Source organism: Bubalus kerabau, chromosome 3, assembly GCF_029407905.1.
Source record: "Bubalus kerabau isolate K-KA32 ecotype Philippines breed swamp buffalo chromosome 3, PCC_UOA_SB_1v2, whole genome shotgun sequence".
Lineage (NCBI taxonomy): Eukaryota > Metazoa > Chordata > Mammalia > Artiodactyla > Bovidae > Bubalus > Bubalus kerabau.
Window position 1 is genome coordinate 71,773,110 of NC_073626.1, and position 19,189 is coordinate 71,792,298.

The 19,189-nt window shown below is 37.5% G+C and overlaps 1 protein-coding gene across 16 annotated transcripts in view; it reads left to right on the forward strand.

The window, feature by feature from the left end:
* Window positions 1-19,189, forward strand: part of TTN (titin) — a 276,446-nt gene that overhangs the window by 134,808 nt on the left and 122,449 nt on the right. The window contains exons 149-201 of one of the 16 annotated variants that reach the window (XM_055572076.1): window positions 274-342; window positions 496-600; window positions 742-1,041; window positions 2,230-2,310; window positions 3,086-3,163; window positions 3,698-3,781; window positions 3,933-4,007; window positions 5,634-5,717; window positions 5,826-5,909; window positions 6,030-6,113; window positions 6,441-6,515; window positions 8,957-9,031; window positions 9,148-9,231; window positions 9,348-9,422; window positions 9,572-9,655; window positions 9,766-9,849; window positions 9,955-10,038; window positions 10,150-10,233; window positions 10,318-10,401; window positions 10,611-10,694; window positions 10,854-10,931; window positions 11,043-11,126; window positions 11,242-11,325; window positions 11,440-11,523; window positions 11,636-11,719; window positions 11,832-11,915; window positions 12,031-12,114; window positions 12,229-12,312; window positions 12,425-12,508; window positions 12,623-12,706; window positions 12,820-12,903; window positions 13,019-13,102; window positions 13,218-13,301; window positions 13,415-13,498; window positions 13,614-13,697; window positions 13,809-13,892; window positions 13,994-14,077; window positions 14,187-14,270; window positions 14,382-14,465; window positions 14,576-14,659; window positions 14,771-14,854; window positions 14,960-15,043; window positions 15,155-15,238; window positions 15,322-15,405; window positions 15,539-15,628; window positions 15,759-15,842; window positions 15,967-16,050; window positions 16,184-16,261; window positions 16,649-16,732; window positions 17,193-17,363; window positions 17,638-17,715; window positions 17,919-17,996; window positions 18,211-18,294. In XM_055572076.1, the coding sequence (XP_055428051.1) occupies window positions 274-342; window positions 496-600; window positions 742-1,041; window positions 2,230-2,310; window positions 3,086-3,163; window positions 3,698-3,781; window positions 3,933-4,007; window positions 5,634-5,717; window positions 5,826-5,909; window positions 6,030-6,113; window positions 6,441-6,515; window positions 8,957-9,031; window positions 9,148-9,231; window positions 9,348-9,422; window positions 9,572-9,655; window positions 9,766-9,849; window positions 9,955-10,038; window positions 10,150-10,233; window positions 10,318-10,401; window positions 10,611-10,694; window positions 10,854-10,931; window positions 11,043-11,126; window positions 11,242-11,325; window positions 11,440-11,523; window positions 11,636-11,719; window positions 11,832-11,915; window positions 12,031-12,114; window positions 12,229-12,312; window positions 12,425-12,508; window positions 12,623-12,706; window positions 12,820-12,903; window positions 13,019-13,102; window positions 13,218-13,301; window positions 13,415-13,498; window positions 13,614-13,697; window positions 13,809-13,892; window positions 13,994-14,077; window positions 14,187-14,270; window positions 14,382-14,465; window positions 14,576-14,659; window positions 14,771-14,854; window positions 14,960-15,043; window positions 15,155-15,238; window positions 15,322-15,405; window positions 15,539-15,628; window positions 15,759-15,842; window positions 15,967-16,050; window positions 16,184-16,261; window positions 16,649-16,732; window positions 17,193-17,363; window positions 17,638-17,715; window positions 17,919-17,996; window positions 18,211-18,294 (4,698 nt within the window). The remainder of the gene's footprint in view (window positions 1-273; window positions 343-495; window positions 601-741; window positions 1,042-2,229; window positions 2,311-3,085; window positions 3,164-3,697; window positions 3,782-3,932; window positions 4,008-5,633; window positions 5,718-5,825; window positions 5,910-6,029; window positions 6,114-6,440; window positions 6,516-8,956; window positions 9,032-9,147; window positions 9,232-9,347; window positions 9,423-9,571; window positions 9,656-9,765; window positions 9,850-9,954; window positions 10,039-10,149; window positions 10,234-10,317; window positions 10,402-10,610; window positions 10,695-10,853; window positions 10,932-11,042; window positions 11,127-11,241; window positions 11,326-11,439; window positions 11,524-11,635; window positions 11,720-11,831; window positions 11,916-12,030; window positions 12,115-12,228; window positions 12,313-12,424; window positions 12,509-12,622; window positions 12,707-12,819; window positions 12,904-13,018; window positions 13,103-13,217; window positions 13,302-13,414; window positions 13,499-13,613; window positions 13,698-13,808; window positions 13,893-13,993; window positions 14,078-14,186; window positions 14,271-14,381; window positions 14,466-14,575; window positions 14,660-14,770; window positions 14,855-14,959; window positions 15,044-15,154; window positions 15,239-15,321; window positions 15,406-15,538; window positions 15,629-15,758; window positions 15,843-15,966; window positions 16,051-16,183; window positions 16,262-16,648; window positions 16,733-17,192; window positions 17,364-17,637; window positions 17,716-17,918; window positions 17,997-18,210; window positions 18,295-19,189) is intronic. The other 15 variants (XM_055572078.1, XM_055572080.1, XM_055572079.1 and 12 more) reach the window with 15 other exon arrangements.

Consider the following 19,189-nt stretch of genomic DNA (forward strand, 5'->3'; position numbering starts at 1 on the left):
AAAATAGTAGAATCAGGCTCAATATTGATACTCCCTGCTATTAAAAACAAAAAGATGGCACAGGTTTCTTGTGGACATGCCTTCTTCTAAGGTATGAGTGGCACAAATACGTGAAGACATCTTTATTGCCTCTAAATTTGGTGTCCAATTTTACAGTACAGAGTGACTTCTTAAACTTTGATTGTTGTAATATTGATGCTATTTCTGATGTTTTTATTTCATGTTTATCATTGAGTATTGTCAGCTAATTGTAAATCCCTAATATCTTTAAAGTGCCGAAGAAAGTTCCTGAGGAAAAACCACCAGTTCCTGTTCAGAAAAAAGAGGCCCCTCCAGCTAAAGGTACATCTTTTCTTTTTAACCTCAACTTTCTTATAATCTCTTTTCATTAAGAGTTTTATGTTTTATGTCAACATGTCTTGATTGTACTTGATGTCTTTTGCTTATGAAAGCTTGCTCTTCACAGTCTTAAATATTAAAACTATGTCTTTAAAGTGCCCGAAGTACCAAAGAAAGTCCCAGAAAAGAAAGTCCCAGAAAAGAAAATCCCAGAAAAGAAAGTCCCTGTGCCTAAAAAAGAAGTTGTTCCCCCAGCTAAAGGTACTTTGGGGGCAGATCTTTGATGTCCTTGTATCGTTGCATGAAAGCTTTTCTCAGTTGTTTTTCTTTATATTTTGAATTTACATCTTCATTTTTCCTGTGCTTAAAAAAATGAGTCTCTTAAAATAGATGCTTTTTCAGGGAGAGCTGTCCTTGAAGAAAAAATATCTGTTGCTTTCCACAAAGAGGAAGTAGTAGAAGAAAGAACAGAATTAGAAATAGTGGAAGCACAAGTAGAAGAGGCTCTTGAAGAAGAAGAGTTCCATGAGGTTGAAGAGTATTTTGAAGAAGAAGAGTTCCACGAGGTAGAAGAATTACTCAAAGTAGAAAAGTATAGAGCAGAAGAAGAAGTACACAGAGCTGAAGAAGTCCATAGGGTAATAGAAGTTTTAGAGGCTGAAGAAGAGGAAGTATATGAAAAACCCAAAGCTCCACCAAAAGGTATAGAGAATTGTACAGATATTACAAATTGTTATATGTTGCCCTAACTTCTTTTTTTTAAAAGTAAATGTCATGTTCAGTTTGGACATTAGAAATTCACTTATTTCCTTGACAAAATCATGAAATACTGGAAGTATGAGTTTACTTGATAACAATGATTGATACAGAGTAAAGATTAACCAGAGTATGCTGCTACTGCTGCTAAGTCGCTTCAGTCGTGTTCAACTCTCTGCGACCCCATAGACGGCAGCCAACCAGGCTCCCCCGTCCCTGGGATTCTCCAGGCAAGAACACTGGAATGGGTTGCCATTTCCTTCTCCAGTGCATAAAAGTGAAAAGTGAAAGTGAAGTCGCTCAGTCGTGTCTGACTCTTAGTGACAACCATGGACTGCAGCCTACCAGGCTCCTCTGTCCATGGGATTTGCCAGGCAAGAGTACTGGAGTGGGGTGCCATTGCCTTACAGATTCCAAAATAACTAGCCAGTGTTATCAGTTGAATAAAAAGAAACTCCTCAGTGCACTGAGGAATTTATAGTCGAAGCAAAACAGCCATTACTTTGTTAGCAACTCAACCAGCTATTCACACATGGATAATTACTTATCCAAAGCTTCCTCCATTTTATGATATTTTTAAGAGAAACAACATTAAGAAAGGAAATGAAGTGTGGTAGCAGCACCTGCATTCTAGTATATTCTGAGAATAAACTTACAAATACTTCCTCTACAAGACCACTCCAGTTTTTGAACAAGTTAATCATATGTGTGTAATAGGAAGGAGGGGCTTCCCTTGTGACTGGTAAATGTGGGACTCCTAGCAATGCGGGAGAACTGGGTTTGATCCCTGGGTTGGGAAGATCCCCTGGAGAAAGGAGCGGCTACCCACTCCAGTATTCTGGCCTGGAGAATTCCATAAACTGTATAGTCCTTGGGGTCATCAAGAGTCGGACACAGCTGAGCAACTTTCACTTTCAATAGGAAGGAATGTGTATATGCTTAGTATACATAGTAAATTTACAATCTAGATGAAAGTTAGCAAAATCAAGTCTTTTTTGGAAGTAGGTGTGGTGTAAATTTTTAAAATATAAATAGAGAAAGCATCTTATGAGCCCTCATTGTACTAACTTTGGTCATTGAGCACAATTACACTTCAGAAGTTGGTTCTAAACCGAAACACTAATATCTTTAAAGGGCCTGAGATATCTGAGAAAGTCATCCCTCCAAAAAAACCACCCACTAAAGTTGTTCCTCGAAAAGAGCCACCAGCTAAAGGTATTTTATTGGTGAAAAATTACTTACCTAATTTTACATGCAGTAGCAGCTTGGCAGCTTTACAAGTTTGCATTCTCCTTGATGTTTTTCTTCTGTGTTTTGTGTTTTTGGAATGTCTAAAACAAAACTAATATCTTTAAAGCAGGTGAGGGGTTAAAGAAAGTTCTATCAAAAAAGAGTCACTGTTAAGAATACCCAAAATGAATATCATTACTAACCAAATAGTGAACCCAGTTTTCCTCCTTTGGTGCTCTTTGATTTTATATTCACTAATATGCTTATTGATAAATCCCTGTCTTTATGTTGACTATTAATTTTAATGACCCACTAGATATAAATATATCATGACTTTGTGTTTGATGTCCTTGCTTTGTTCAGGTTTTTAAACTTCTTGAATTTCACAACAAAAATAAGAAACAGTATTTAATAAATAATATATACTTATATCTTTAAAGTCTCTGAAACATTTAAGAATGTTATCACTGAAAATGCCAATTATTCCAACAAAACAGGCGAAAAAAGCAGAGAAGATGTCTTACTCATTTTTCTTGTCAAGTTCTTATGACTCTTACATGAGAAATTCCCTTGGATTTTTTTGTTATTGTTTGTGTTATCAAAATTCAACTCATATTAATTACTGTAATGTACCTGATAAAGCGATGTCTGTATTTTATATTGTGGCTGTGTTCTGTTCTGTGTTTACATTTCTCATGTGCTCTGCTTGTTAAAAATCTTTATGAATGTTCAAAAGTAAATTATTGCTATATCTTTAAAGTACCTGAAGTACCCAAGAAAATCGTGGTAGAAGAAAAAGTACATGTTCCTGAAGAGCCCAAAGTTGCACCAGCTAAAGGTATCTGCCTTTGCTGATTCACCACTAACACAAAACTCCCTTTTATGCACTTATTGCAATGAAGAATGAGAGAGATCATTCTCCCCTCAACACCACAAAATGGCTGAACGATGTAAATTTCAATTTATGTCCCACAATCCTACCTTTTGTAACAGCCTTCAGGGAACACAGACCTAATCCTAAATGTTGTTATTATCTGTACTGAACCTCTTCTTAAGCAGTATTTAAATGTTGACCCCTCAACCTCTTTTTCAAAAATAATTAATGTTGGAAGCTATCGTCAAATAGCTTTAGAAACAAACATGTTCCGAATGACGATAGAAAATGATGCTATATTCAAAGGGCGAAGTCTTTCTAATATGGCAAATCAAGGATTCATCAACAAGGCAATCCAGAGAGATGCACTCACTGTGTTTGGATGACTCCTAATTTGGAGACGTTTGACATTCTCCTTGTTAAATGCCCCTTTTTGTCTTGATATTTTATATCCAATGATGCACTTCTTAAAAATAAAACGAACACATATCTTTAAAGCTCCTGAAGTACCCAAGAAAATTGTTGCAGAAGAAAAAGTTCGTGAAGCTGTTCCTAAAAAGCCTGAAGTTCCACCAGCTAAAGGTATACATTGATGCTAATCACAACAGGAAATAACACTATGTCTAATTATTCATGGTTTACAGTGAGTGTGAGTGATATATTTGTATTTTGTGTCTTTATATTCTTGCTATATTAGTTATTTATTGCAATTAATATACTAATATCTTTGAAGTTCCTGCGGTGCCTAAGGAAAGAATTCAAGAAGAAATATCACGCATAGTTCTTTCTGAAGATGCAACAACTTACAGTGAGTGTAGAAAAATTGATGGTTCTCTTTGGTTTGTCTCAGTTTGTCTTCATAGCTTTTAAAAGTAAATGTACTAATATCTTGAAAAAGCCCAACATGCCCAAAATATTTGGCTCAAATTAAATAGTTTGAATGACTGTTTGCCTCAGACAAGGTATATTTCCTTGCCAATTTAAAAAACAAATTGTCCAAAAAAAAAAAAAGTCCTTTATGTATACCATTGCCCAATTTTAGAAAGTCATGTGTCTTGTTGAATTTATCATTGTCTTGTTAATGTGGTCTCTGTAAAAACGTCTTCTGTTTTTAAGCAGTTCATTTTCTCAGACCGTAAGGTAACTTTCCTTAACTTCATAATAATATTTTACTTAGCTCTTGTAGAATCAAAATACTTCACTGTTATTATTTTTTACTTTTTGAAATAATTGTTGGAAACATTTTGGCAGTGCTGCTCAAATACCCATAGATTTATAAGGCCATTATAATTGCAAAAGAAGCCTCAAGTCATTTTTGGTTTTGCTTTTATGCAAAATTATGATTAATTTAAACAGTAAAATAATATGAGTAATAAAATATTCTAAGTAGAATGCTATTTAATAATCTGAAGAGTGAAAATGCCAGTTTCCACTTATTTGAATCTAAAATTTAAATCCAGTTTTTGTCACCCTATAATAATAGGTTGGGATAAAAATATATGACGATTCCCTTGTTTGAATACCCTTGGTGTACTTGAATTTGGTTATTATTATCAACTAGTCTTCCTTTCTAAAAGCTGGAGAATTCTTTATTTCTTCAGTTGCCTAATTTTTCCAAATATTTAATCATTTTTATTTTTATTTTCTTCTAATCCCTAAATGGTTTTCATGTTCATATCAAATATGAAGCCATAAACTAGATTTGGTTTATATTTTTAAACTATAAGTAACTAGGGGACCACCGGAGAAGGCACTGGCACCCCACTCCAGTACTCTTGCCTGGAGAATCCCATGGACGGAGGAGCCTGGAAGGCTGCAGTCCATGGGGTCGCTGAGGGTCGGACACGACTGAGCGACTTCACTTTCACTTTTCACTTTCATGCATTGGAGAAGGAAATGGCAACCCACTCCAGCGTTCTTGCCTGGAGAATCCCAGGGATGGGGAAGCCTGGTGGGCTGCCATCTATGGGGTCACACAGAATCGGACACGACTGAAGCGACTTAGCAAGCAAGCAAGCAAACTAGCTTTCTGGAACAGGAAGGGACTTAGATGAATTTCCAGTAGGTCAAATATTCAAGAATTCTTGATGTGCAACTCAACATCAATCCCATTCTTTAAGAAAAAATCCATAAAAGTTAAATAGGGAAAATTTACCAGTAGCTTTCTGCAGACAAAGTAGAAGAATTATATACTAATCCCTGACCAGTGAATTCCTCAATTTACCCTCATGCTTATAAAGAAGTGACGAGAGTCCTGTACCATAAACCTGGAAATGAGAGTTTTTCCAGGCCAGTGCATTATTGTCACTAATTTGGGTCTATGTGCTACTGTCGTTTGAGTTATGAATGTGTATGATGTGTTATATTTTTCTTAATGGTATTCTTCATCCACTTTGAAATGCCTCTAATTATATATATACTAATATCTTTGAAGTTTATGAAGTATCTGAAGAATCGTTTCTGGAAGAAAAAGTGCTTGTGACTCATCCTCAAAAAACAAAAACCAAAGCAGCAAAAGGTATATAATACCAATAACCCAGTGAAGAAAATTTACTTTTGGCTCATTTTAAAAAGTCAGTACTTTTCTTCACTGTTAATAAATATAACTGTACTCATATCTTTTAAGTGCCTGAACCACCCAAGAAAGTTGTTCCAGAGGAAAAAATATATGTGACTATTCCCAAAGAGAGAGAAACACCAGCAACTAAAGGTACATTTCAACAACATCAAACTTGGATGAATATCTTTGACTTGAAGACTCAAATATTGCATGTTACATAATTTACTGTTTTTACAACTTCTAAGTATAAACCTACTAATATCTTTAAAGAACCTGATACAGCCAGAGAAGCATTTCCAGAGGTGGAGTTACCTGAGGCTATTCCCCAAATTCCAGAGCATCTTCCAACCGAAGGTATAATTCTTAGCTATGAAAATCTAAATAAGAAAATCTTTCATCAGTCTGCAAAATACGTTTACTGCTTTATGTAGATTTTCACAATCTCTAATGCTAAAATACTAATATCTTTAGAGTCCCTAATGTACCCAAGACAAGGAACTGTCTACGGTTTGCCCCTAAAAAGGCAAAATCCCATTCATACAACAAATAATGATAAACTATTAGAACAAAAAAAAATTAATTTAAAGTTATAATGTCTGTTAATATACCTAACTTTCTTTGTAAGTCATGTCTTCCTGTCTTTGCCTTTTCTCAATTAAAAAAATACTAATATCTTTAAAGAGGTGGAAGTCTCTGAGGAAGGTGTTCCAGAGAGACAAGCTCCTGTTACCAGAAGAACAATACCACCACCAAAAGGTACAAGTGAGAAGATAGTCGGCCTTCTTATCTCCTGATTGTTGTTGTACTTAACACCTGTGAAAATACTAATATCTTAAAAGCTCTAGTTGCTACCAGGGAGGCCACTTCAAAGTGTGTCCCCCAAAGTAGCGGCTTGACTGGGTATTATACATGTCTCCAGGAGTCATAAGTGGGAAAAGTCCATACCTTTATACACAGGGAGATGCATGGGCTATAAATTTTATCTATGAGGCCTCTAGGAAAAATATATGTCCATATAATATGCAGATGTGACCCAGGTCGTTTCTTCAATAGGAAATAGCTATTGCTGTTGCCTTAAAAAGTAAAATTCAGAGTACTAGAAAAAAATCTATATGAGAGATCACCTGTAACATTTATATCCCTGAAGCTAGACTGAATAGGCTCACCCCATCCCTCTTTAAAGTGAAAATCCGTGTTGTCAAATGACGGAGGTTCTTGGCTGTAGACTGTAAGTCAGTAATTCAAATGCTCCATGGGATTGAAATTCAGGATATGATACCACTACCTATTGGAATTGCTTTTCTATTAAAATAAACTTACCACCAAAAACAAGCACATGAATTTGAAATAATTGATATCCCCTAGGATTTAAATATCAGAACTACTTTCAGAAAACCATGACCTAAAGAAAATAAAATATTAAATTCACTGTGAAGCTGTTCTGTGTGTAATATCCTCTCTGAAACTATCTGAAACCAGGGCAGTTAAAACCAAAACCAGTTAGAGTTAGAATTCTGCCCTGAATAATTTATTTGCTCCTCTCCTTGTCTTTTATTTTTAAAGAGTCTTAAGTTTTCCCATTTGGAACATTTTCAGATTAATTAAAACATGAAAATGTTTTAGAACATCCAAAATGACAAATTCTTCAAAATGCCCACGATATTCTATAATTTGAAGACTATCTGAGCACTTTGACACTATTTTTTTAGTCTAAACTTTTAGTTGTTCTCCTTTCTCCTAAAAACAATTACCCTTTTAAAGTACCTAATATGAGGGTACAAAATAAAGCCATTTCAGATAAGAAAGGAGCTTTTTTATTTTCCCCAAACTAATAGCAAAAGGTACATTGTTAATTATTCAAAATTCAGGGTTTTTTCACCTTAAGGTAAATTTTTATTATCTAATTTTTATACTGCTACCATTCAAAGAAATAAAATTACTAGCATTGATAGTGTCTGAGGTGACTAAGAAAACAGCTCCTGATAATCAAACATTCATACTATTACCAAAGAATCAGATTCAGGGAGCAAGGAGGTCACCCAGTCTGGAACATTGCTGTAGGTGGGTTATGAGTAAAACTCTTCACTGCTCTTCGTCACTCTGAAGTACAACGCGTTAATATCTCTAAAGTGCCTGAATCTCCTGAAGAAGTTGTCCCTATAAAGGAAATACTCATGGCTGGTCCTCCTGAGATTGAAACACCATCCCCTAAAGGTATCATTTATTCTGTTGTCCTTCCTTCATTTAAGGAAGGAAATACTCGTGGCTAGTCCTCCTGAAATACTCATGGCTAGTCCTCCTGAAATTGAAACACCATCCCCTAAAGGTATCATTTATTCTGTCCTCCTTCCTTCATTTAAGGAAGGAAATACTCATGGCTAGTTCTCCTGAAATACTCATGGCTAGTCCTCCTGAAATTGAAACACCATCCCCTAAAGGTATCATTTATTCTGTCCTCCTTCGTTCATTTATTTAACATATGCCCATGTGTATGGTGGTAGGGAGATGGGAAATAACAAAGACAAGATTTCACTCCTTTCTTCAGGACTTTATCCCTCATCCAGTTCTTGAAGGAGGCACCCTTGTACTCATAAAGTCACTTTGGCTAATGTCATTAATGTCTCCACTGATCCCTTAACCTCTAAGTAGAATACTAACATCTTCAAAGTAGCTGAAGCTGTGAAAGAAGTTGCTCCTGAAATGAAAGTATCTAAGGATGTTCCTAAAGAGCCAGAATGTCCACCTGAGAAAGGTGCACATCACCTCTGAACAGATACTGAAGAAATTGGCCACCCTCAGTTCTTAAAACTGTTTTTCTAATGTTCTTCCTAACTCCTGAATGTAAACATACCATCTTTAAAGCACTTGAAGCTCCACAAGAAGTCCGCTCTCAGAAGAAAATGTGTGTGACCATTCCTATCAAAACAGAAAATGCTTTTATTAAAAGTACTCATTCAACAAATATTTCATAAGGAGGGTCTAGTGTCATAGCACCTCAACTAGTCGCTAGAGAAGGGTGAGCCCATCTTCGCAAGGATGCTATTAATACTAATCCCATTCAACTTAGATGCTTGGTGGGGCAAGGGGACAATAGGCAGAGAAGAGATGTCTAGAAAACTACATTTTCTTACTTAGCGTGGTTACTGTTTTCATTTGTCATTTTAACTCCTAAATGTGAAATACTAATATCTTTAAAGTGCCTGAAGCTGCTCAAGAAGATGTTCCTGCAAAAAGAGTTCCTTCCAAAAAAAGAGAGCCTCCATCAGTTAAAGGTACAAGTTCCCATGCCCTCAAATTCAAGAAGAAATAGCACTTGTAGTCTTGAAAATATTTTGCTGTTCCTATTGACCTTTGAAACACTAAATGTTGAAATACTGATTTCTTAAAGTGCCCAAGACTCTCCAAGAAATTGTCCCTGAAAAGAAAACATACGTGGTTCGTCATGAAAAGGCTGAAGTCCTTGCTGATGAAGGTATATGTTGCCGGAAGCTTAGATGTTTGGGAAAATGTCTTTTCCTATATAAATGTGTTTCCTGTTTGCGTTCATTCTTGTGACTCCTAAATGTGAAAATATTAATATCTTTGAAGTGCCTGAGGTGCCCATAGAAGTTGTCTGGGAAAAAGTCCATACTCTCCAGAAGCTTGAAGTTTTATCTGTCAAAGGTACATCCTAACAGCCCCTCAGGAGGGAATAGGGAGGGCTGTGGAAAGAATTGCCTTGCTAGCCTCTAAAGTGTCGTTGCTATGTAAACGTGATTCTTGTCTGTGTTGATCCTTGTGACTCAAATGTAAATTTACTAATATCTTCAAAGTGCCTGAGGCTCCCAAAGAGGTTTTCCCTGAAAAGAAAGTGCCTGTGGCACCTCCTAAAGAGCCAGAAGCTCCACCAGTTACAGGTACTTGTCCTGGATCTTAGGCTTAAAAGATAAAACTCATCTGCTCTTGAAAATATTTTGTTCTAGTGGTCCTATAACTCCTAAATATAAATTTACTTATCTCTTTTAAGTGCCTGAGGCTCCAAAGGAAGTTGTCCCTGAAAAGAAGCCACCAGTGACACCTCCGAAAAAGCCAGAAGTCCCACCTGCTAAAGGTATTTGTCACTGATCTTAAAAAGACATAATGCTTCTGCTCTGGAAAATATTTGTTCCAGTGAACTGCATAGCTCCTAAATATAATTTTACTAATGTCTTTTAAGTGCCTGAAGCTCCCAAGGAAGTCGTCCCTGCAAAGAAAGTACCAGCGGCACCTCCTAAAAAGCCAGAAGTTCCACCTGTTACAGGTACTTGTCACAGACCTTAGGCTTAAAAAGATATAACTCTTCTGTTCTTGAAAATAATTTGTTCCAGTGCTCTCATAACTCCTAAATGTAATTTTACTAATATCTTTTAAGTGCCTGAAGCTCCCCAAGAAGTTGTCCCTGAAAAGAAAGTGCCTGTGGCACCTCCTAAAAAGCCAGAAGTCCCACCAGCCAAAGGTAGCTGCCCGCATGTTGCTGTGTTTGACACGGTCTGTTTGTCTTCATTTCAGTCTAATCATGAAAATACTAATCTCTTTAAAGTACCCGAGGTGCCAAAGGCAGCTGTGCCAGAAAAGAAGGTGCCTGAAGCTATTCCTCCCAAACCGGAAAGTCCTCCCCCTGCAGGTAATGGCAATACTATACATACCGGGAAGGAAATAATTGCTCTTTTAGCTAGAAGAAATTATGTGTATATGTCCCACTACATAAAGGTAATAAAATTCTAAAGAAAAAAGAGGTTTGGGAGTTATCCAAAATATCTTGGTGTATGATTACATGATACAGTCATTCATTATTTCCACCTTTCTAAACACAAATTATGAATATTTTTTAAGTGCCTGAGGTACCGCCGGAAGTCATCCCTGAAAAGAAAGTGCCTGTGGCTCCTCCTAAAAAGCCAGAAGCTCCACCAGCTAAAGGTATTTATCCTTCCATGTTGTGGGTCACCTGTTTTGGGGGCTGGGGAAAGGGTGTTTAGAAGTGTCCGTCAGTTTTATAAATGGTATTTGCTTGGGCAAGTGTGTTGTCGATATTCCCATTTGATAGTTTCTAACTAATAGATACTAATATCTTCAAAGTTCCTGAAGTTCCTAAAGAAGTTGTGCCTGAAAAGAAAGTGGCTGTGCCCAAAAAGCCAGAAGTCCTACCTGCTAAAGGTATTTATCCCCTCTGCTGTGTTAAGAATGTATATTGTCTTGTCTCTTCATAATCATTGTAACATATACCTTCAAATTTCCCAAAGTCTTAAACTACTAATATCTTTCAAGTGCCTGAGGTGCCCCAAGAAGTTGTCCCAGAAAAGAAAGCTCCCAAGGCGCCACCCAAAACACTGGAAGCCCCACCTGTCACAGGTACCTGTTAGCTCTGACCTCATTCTTCAGAAGAAATGTCTTTTCAGGTTTTGAGAATGACTTAAGCCCATTGCTCACCATTAACCTAACCGTTAAACTACTAATATCTTTCAAGTACCCGAGGTTCCCCAAGAAATTGTCTCAGAAAAGAAAGTTTCCAAGGCACCACCTAAAAAACCAGAAGTCCCACCTGTCACAGGTACATGTTGGCTCTGATCTCATTCTGCAGAAGAAATGTCTCTTTAATTTTTGAGAATGATTTTAGTCCATGCTATTCATTGACCTAATCATAAAACTACTAATATCTTTCAAGTGCCTGAAGTTACCAAGGAAGTTGTCCCAGAAAAGAAAGTCCCCAAGGCACCACCCAAAACACCGGAAGTCCCACCTGTCACAGGTACATGTTGACACACAACATTCTGCAGAAGAAATGTCCCTTCAATTTTTGAGAATGATTTTAGTCCATGCTATTCATTAACCTAACCATAAAACTACTAATATCTTTCAAGTGCCTGAAGTTCCCCAAGAAGTTATCCCAGAAAAGACAGTTCCCAAGGCACCACCGAAAAAGCCAGAAGTCCCACCTGTCACAGGTACATGTTGACCCACAACATTCTGCAGAAGAAATGTCCCTTCAATTTTTGAGAATGATTTTAGTCCATGCTATTCATTACCCTAACCATAAAACTACTAATATCTTTCAAGTGCCTGAAGTTCCCCAAGAAGTTGTTCCAGAAAAGAAAGTCCCCAAGGCACCACCCAAAACAATGGAAGCCCCACCTGTCACAGGTACAATTTAGCTCTGACTTCATTCTTCAGAAGAAATGTGTCTTCAGTTTTTGAGGATGATTTTAGTCCATTGCTCTTCATTACCCTAACCATAAAACTACTAATATCTTTCAAGTGCCTGAAGTTCCCCAGGAAGTTGTTCCAGAAAAGAAAGTTCCCCAGGTGCCACCCAAAAAACCAGAAGTTCCACCTGTCACAGGTACATGTTGACCCAGACAACATTCTGCAGAAGAAATGTCTCTTCAATTTTTGAGAATGATTTTAGTCCATGCTATTCATTAACCTAACCATAAAACTACTAATATCTTTCAAGTGCCTGAAGTTCCCCAAGAAGTTATCCCAGAAAAGAAAGTTCCCAAGGCACCACCGAAAAAGCCAGAAGTCCCACCTGTCACAGGTACATGTTGACCCACAACATTCTGCAGAAGAAATGTCCCTTCAATTTTTGAGAATGATTTTAGTCCATGCTATTCATTACCCTAACCATAAAACTACTAATATCTTTCAAGTGCCTGAAGTTCCCCAGGAAGTTGTTCCAGAAAAGAAAGTTCCCAAGGTGCCATCCAAAAAACCGGAAGCCCCACCTGTCACAGGTACATGTTGGCTCTGATCTCATTCTTCAGAAGAAATGTCTTTCAGGGTTTGAGTATGATTCAAGCCCATTGCTATTCATTAACCTAATCATAAAACTACTAATATCTTTCAAGTGCCTGAAGTTACCAAGGAAGTTGTCCCAGAAAAGAAAGTTCCCAAGGCACCATCCAAAAAACCGGAAGTCCCACCTGTCACAGGTACATGTTGACCCACAACATTCTGCAGAAGAAATGTCCCTTCAATTTTTGAGGATGATTTTAGTCCATTGCTCTTCATTACCCTAACCATAAAACCACTAATATCTTTCAAGTGCCTGAAGTTCCCCAAGAAGTTGTTCCAGAAAAGAAAGTCCCCAAGGCACCACCCAAAACAATGGAAGCCCCACCTGTCACAGGTACAATTTAGCTCTGACTTCATTCTTCAGAAGAAATGTGTCTTCAGTTTTTGAGGATGATTTTAGTCCATTGCTCTTCATTACCCTAACCATAAAACTACTAATATCTTTCAAGTGCCTGAAGTTCCCCAAGAAGTTGTCCCAGTAAAGAAAGTCCCTAAGGCACCAGCCAAAAAACTGGAAGTCTCCCCTGTCACAGGTACATATTGGTTCTGACCTCATTCTGCAGAAGAAATGTCTCTTCAGTTCTTTAGAATAAGTCAACTCCATTGTTCTTCATTAACCTAATCTTAAAACTACTAATATCTTTCAAGTGCCTGAAATTACCCAAGAAGTTGTCCCAGAAAAGGACATTCCCAGGGCACCACCCAAAACACCGGAAGTCCCACCTGTCACAAGTACATGTTGACCCACAACATTCTGCAGAAGAAATGTCTCTTCAATTTTTAAGAATGATTTTAGTCCATTGCTCTTCATTAACCTAACCGTAAAACTACTAATATCTTTCAAGTGCCTGAAGTTCCCCAAGAAGTTGTTCCAGAAAAGAAAGTCCCCAAGGCACCACCCAAAACACCGGAAGCCCCACCTGTCACAGGTACATGTCGGGTCTGGACTCCTTATACAGAAGAAATGTCTCTTGAGTTCTTGAGAATGATTCAAGTCCTTTGCTCTTCATTAACCTAACCGTAAAACTACTAATATCTTTCAAGTGCCTGAAGTTCCCCAAGACATTGTTCCAGAAAAGAAAGTGCCCAAAGCACCACCCAAAAAACTGGAAGTCCCTCCAGTTTCAGGTATTTTTCACCCCAGTCCTTTTTCTATAGAAGAAATACCTCCTCTGCTCTTGGAAGTACTTTTAATTCATTGACCTCTTTAACCTAAGCATAAAACTACTATCTTTTAAGCACCTGAAGTTCCTCAAGAAATTGTCCCTGAAAAGAAAGTGCCAGTGGCACCTGCTAAAAAGCCAGAGGCCCCACCTATTACAGGTACCTGTCATTCACCTTCGATTTAAGAAGATAAAACTCTTCTGCTCTTGAATGTAGTGGTCACATAACTACTAAACATAAATTTACTAATATCTTTTAAGTACCTGAGGCTCCAAAAGAAGTTGTCCCTGAAAAGAAAGTACCTGTGATGCCTCCTAAAAAGCCAGAAGTCCCACCTGCTAAAGGTATTTGTCATGAAACTTAGGCTTTAAAGCACATAACTCTTCTGTTCTTGAAAATATTTGCTCCATTGGTCTCATACTACTAAATGTAATTTTACTAATATCTTTTAAGTGCCTGAGGTGCCAAAAGAAGTTGTCCCTGAAAAGAAAGTGCCTGTGATGCCTCCTAAAAAGCCAGAAGTCCCACCTGTTACAGGTAGCCGTCACTCACCTTCGATTTAAGGAGATAAAACTCTTCTGCTCTCAAAAGCATTTTGCTCTAGTGCTCCCACAACTTCTAAACGTAATTTTACTAAAATCTTTTAAGTGCCAGAGGCTCCCAAGGAAGTCGTCCCTGAGAAGAAAGTACCCGTGCCGCCTCCGAAAAAGCCAGAAGTCCCACCTGCTAAAGGTATTTGTCACTGATCTTAGGCTTAAATCACATAACTCCTCTGCTCTTGAAAATAATTTGTTCCAATGATCTCATAACTCCTAAATGTAATTTTACTAATATCTTTTAAGTGCCTGAAGCTCCCCAAGAAGTTGTCCCTGAAAAGAAAGTGCCTGTGATGCCTCCTAAAAAGCCAGAAGTCCCACCTGTTACAGGTAGCCGTCACTCACCTTAGATTTAAGGAGATAAAACTCTTCTGCTCTCAAAAGCATTTTGCTCTAGTGCTCCCACAACTTCTAAATGTAATTTTACTAAAATCTTTTAAGTGCCAGAGGCCCCCAAGGAAGTCGTCCCTGAGAAGAAAGTACCCGTGACGCCTCCGAAAAAGCCAGAAGTCCCACCTGCTAAAGGTATTTGTCACTGATCTTAAAAAGACATAATGCTTCTGCTCTGGAAAATATTTGTTCCAGTGAACTGCATAGCTCCTAAATATAATTTTACTAATGTCTTTTAAGTGCCTGAAGCTCCCAAGGAAGTCGTCCCTCCAAAGAAAGTACCAGCGGCACCTCCTAAAAAGCCAGAAGTTCCACCTGTTACAGGTACTTGTCACAGACCTTAGGCTTAAAAAGATATAACTCTTCTGTTCTTGAAAATAATTTGTTCCAGTGCTCTCATAACTCCTAAATGTAATTTTACTAATATCTTTTAAGTGCCTGAAGCTCCCCAAGAAGTTGTCCCTGAAAAGAAAGTGCCTGTGGCACCTCCTAAAAAGCCAGAAGTCCCACCAGCCAAAGGTAGCTGCCCGCATGTTGCTGTTTGACACGGTCTGTTTGTCTTCATTTTGGGTCTAATCATGAAAATACTAATCTCTTTAAAGTACCCGAGGTGCCAAAGGCAGCTGTGCCAGAAAAGAAGGTGCCTGAAGCTATTCCTCCCAAACCGGAAAGTCCTCCCCCTGCAGGTAATCGTGAAACTCTCCAAACTAGTATTTTTAAAAGGAAAAACTCTCTTCTGAGCACTGTAAAAATCATTTTACAAAATGTTTCATATGCTTGAGTCAGTTCTAGCATTCAAACAAACTTGTGTCTTTAAAGTGTATGAGGAGCCTGAGGAAATAGCCCCAGAGGAGCCTCCAGTTGAAGTCGTAGAAGAGCCAGAGCCTGTTCCTGCTCCTCCTCCAAAAGGTACTGGCCAGCTGCCATGCAGCTTTAGCCAATCTTTGCCCTTCTTGGCCGCCAGATTCTAGGCGTTATGACTTTTATTGTTTCTCACTCTTCTTCACCGATTCTAAAACATAAATCATAATATCTTTAGTGACCGTCCCACCTAAGAAACCTGTCCCGGAAAAGAAACCACCCGCTGTTGTTGCCAAGAAACCTGAACCACCACCAGCGAAAGGTATTTCCCACTGCCACTGCTTCATACAGAAAAATGTGTCTCTAAAATGCTATGTTCCGCTGCTCAGCTTAATGATTTCCGTATGTCATTGAAACGATGAGCTAAATACTAATATCTTTTTAAGTGCCTGAGGTGCCCAAGGAAGTTGTTCCTGAAAAGAAAGTGCCTCCAGTGGTTCCCAAGAAACCAGAAGTCCCGCCGCCTAAAGGTACTTGTAACTGTCTACTGTCTAAGAGAGGTGGATACAACCTCTAGCTCTTGACAAGCATTTTGTTCTGTGTAAATGTGATGAATGTTTGCACGTGATTCTTCATAATGTTAAAATACTAATATCTTTAAAGTGCCTGAAGTTCCAAAAGAAGTCGTTCCAGAAAAGAAAGTAGCTGTTCCCAAAAAGCCTGAAGTCCCACCAGCTAAAGGTACATGTCACTAACCTGTAGATAAGCACTCACTCTTGGTTTCACTTCCAATAGGAAATCCTTTTGTTTGTCAAACATCTTATATTAACAACTACAAACCTAGTATACTGGCTTTTAGAGTTTTAAATGTTTTTAAATAGCATCATTGATTGAAAAAAAAAAAAAAGACTGGTACGTCTGTTGTAAGTATTAGAAGAGTTTTCTAACATGGTTTTGTTGATGTTAATAGGCTTTGTTTTCTTCTGACCATGTGGATCCAAGAACAGATCACTGGCCTCATTGTGAATTTTGTTCATGGATCTGTCCCTGGGTTATTTGAACTAGATATGGTATAAAATTCATGTACTTCTCAACTACCCAGAAGTAAAACTAACTCTTTCTTTTAAGTGCCAGAGGTACCAAAGAAACCTGTCTTGGAGGAGAAACCAGCCATCCCTATTCCTGAGAAAGTAGAGTCTCCTCCTCCAGAAGGTACATGTAATGCTGTTTATGAGCTTACCACTTTTGACTGTTTTTAATGTAGGCCTTGTTCCTCTTCTAATTCAGTATCTCTTGGTCATTTTCTGTCCTTTAATTATTTGTCTGACTTCATGGTTCTTAATTAGCTCCAATCTTAAATCTATTTGAGGTCCATAGTCAGCAACTACACTGGCCATCATAAGCTGTGTTACACAAAGCTTCTCTAATGCACACACAAAGCAGGACAGGTGAGCTAATGACCATAAATGACATTAAACACTAAGGGGTTTTTCAAACGTTCAAAGCAATAGACACAGAAATCAGTCAAACAAGATGGATTTCATCTTAATATAAGTGATGATATTAATAGAAACAAGGGAAGAAATCAAGATGACTATTCATTGTGTTTCACATTTGGGCATTTTAGAATACTGTTCCACACATTCAATTAAAATTAACTATATCTTTAAAGTTTATGAAGAACCTGTGGAAATTGTTCCTGAAGAAGAGGAGCCAGTTCCTGTTGTAGAAGAGGAAGAGCCCGTTCCTGTTGTAGAAGAGGAAGAGCCTGTTCCTGCTGTAGAAGAGGAAGAGCCCGTTCCTGTTGTAGAAGAGGTGGAACCGGAAGCCCCACCACCAGCAGGTACAAGACAAGATTCACTGAATGGAAGAATACACCATTTGATTTTTTATGTCTATTATTTATCTTGTTTAAGGCAAACATTTCAGTCTTCTATTTCCTTCCTTAACATTTGATCTCATTGGCAAGAACAAAAGTCAGTTGCACACATAAAGCTTTTGTCCTACACACACAATGCAGCATAGCAAAGACATAAGTGTGATCTTTTTTATTCATTCATAGCATTAATCTTTTCATTGTCATCATTTGACTCTAAAAGAAATCCCTATCTTTCAAGTGCCTGAAGAGCCCAAGAAGATTGTTCCAGAGAAGAAAGTTCCTGTCATCAAAAAACCAGAACCTCCACCTCCTAAAGGTACTTACAGTAAAATAAATATTTACTTTTTTGTGTGTTGTCAGAAATTTGGCACTCTTTCCTTGTTTTATATTGTGCTATATTATGTGCTGTATTATGAACTGTCATCTGTATGTTACAGTCCTGAGCAGACTTGTCAAATTAATGTGTACATATTGCATCTTGCAATTTTATATTATTAAATGCTACTAATATCTTTAAAGTACCTGCGATGGCAAAGAAAGTTGTCCCAATGAAGAAAGTCCCAACTATTAAGAAGCCAGAAACACCAGAAATTAAAGGTATTCACATCATCATTGACATTATAATTTTTTTTAAGTATTCATTTATCTTCAAGTGGAATCCAATAAGTTGTCTTCAGTGTTAGGGACAAAAATGTCCTTATTTTGCTTTCATTAATTTTAATGCTGCTCTTTAATTATAAGTTCTTTATTCTTAACTCTTTTTCCAATGTCTTTAAATACTCTTTCTAAAATAAAACTAATATCTTCAAAGTGTCTGAGCTGCCCAAGAGACTTGTTCCAGTAAAGAAAGAACCTGTGCCTGTTACCAAAAAACCAGAAATCCAGCGAGTAAAAGGTATCTACCATGAAGAAAGAAAGAATGTATTTATCTGAATGTTAAGCATCTTAATAGTAGTTCTTATAACAAAAATATGAAGTATAAGTTTATGCAAGAACAGATTTTACAGAAAAACAGAGGGAAATAATGAAGGCAAGGAGAAAATAAGACAAACAGAAGAAACCTAGCTTATCCTGAAAGATAAGGCTGGATGTAATAATGCCAGTCATGTTTTGGAGTTCTTTGAATGCTAATATAAGGCATGTACTTTAGTCTGTGGGCAATAGGCTTCAGTGGTGTATAAATTAACAGGAGTCGAGCTTCAGATAACTGGCAGAAGGTCAAATTCTTAGAAGAGGACAATAATAGAAAAGAGCCATTGCAATTTTTAAGGTCTTCAAAAATTGAGTAAGATCAGTGGTGACAGAAATGGAAAGGATTGGATTTAAGAGAAGTGGAGATTGAGTGGGTGTCTATTCTTAAAGTAATGAGGGAAATAGATGAGCCCAAGAGTTGAAGCTAGGCCATGAGAATGGTTCACTGAACCCCCAAACTAATATTAGAAAGAAGGCAGTTAATATATCTTTTACATTTCAAGTATGGAATTTGAGAATATGCATCTGGAACTTAGGAGAGATTGGGGCCAGAGATGTAGATCCATAGGTCATTACCATGGAAATAAGAGTTGAGAGTGGAGTGATTGCTCAAAAAATGTAGATTCAGTTTTTAAAATCATCAAAGTTAGACCAGTGGAAAACATCTATATTTAAAGGCACACAGAGGATGAGAAATAAATGAAGAAGGCTGCAAAGACTCATTTATGAAATTAGGATGTCCAAAAGGGTGCCTTGCCTCTAAAGCTATTTTCCCCACTAAGTTTTATAAGATGAAGTACTATACCCATGTATTCTTT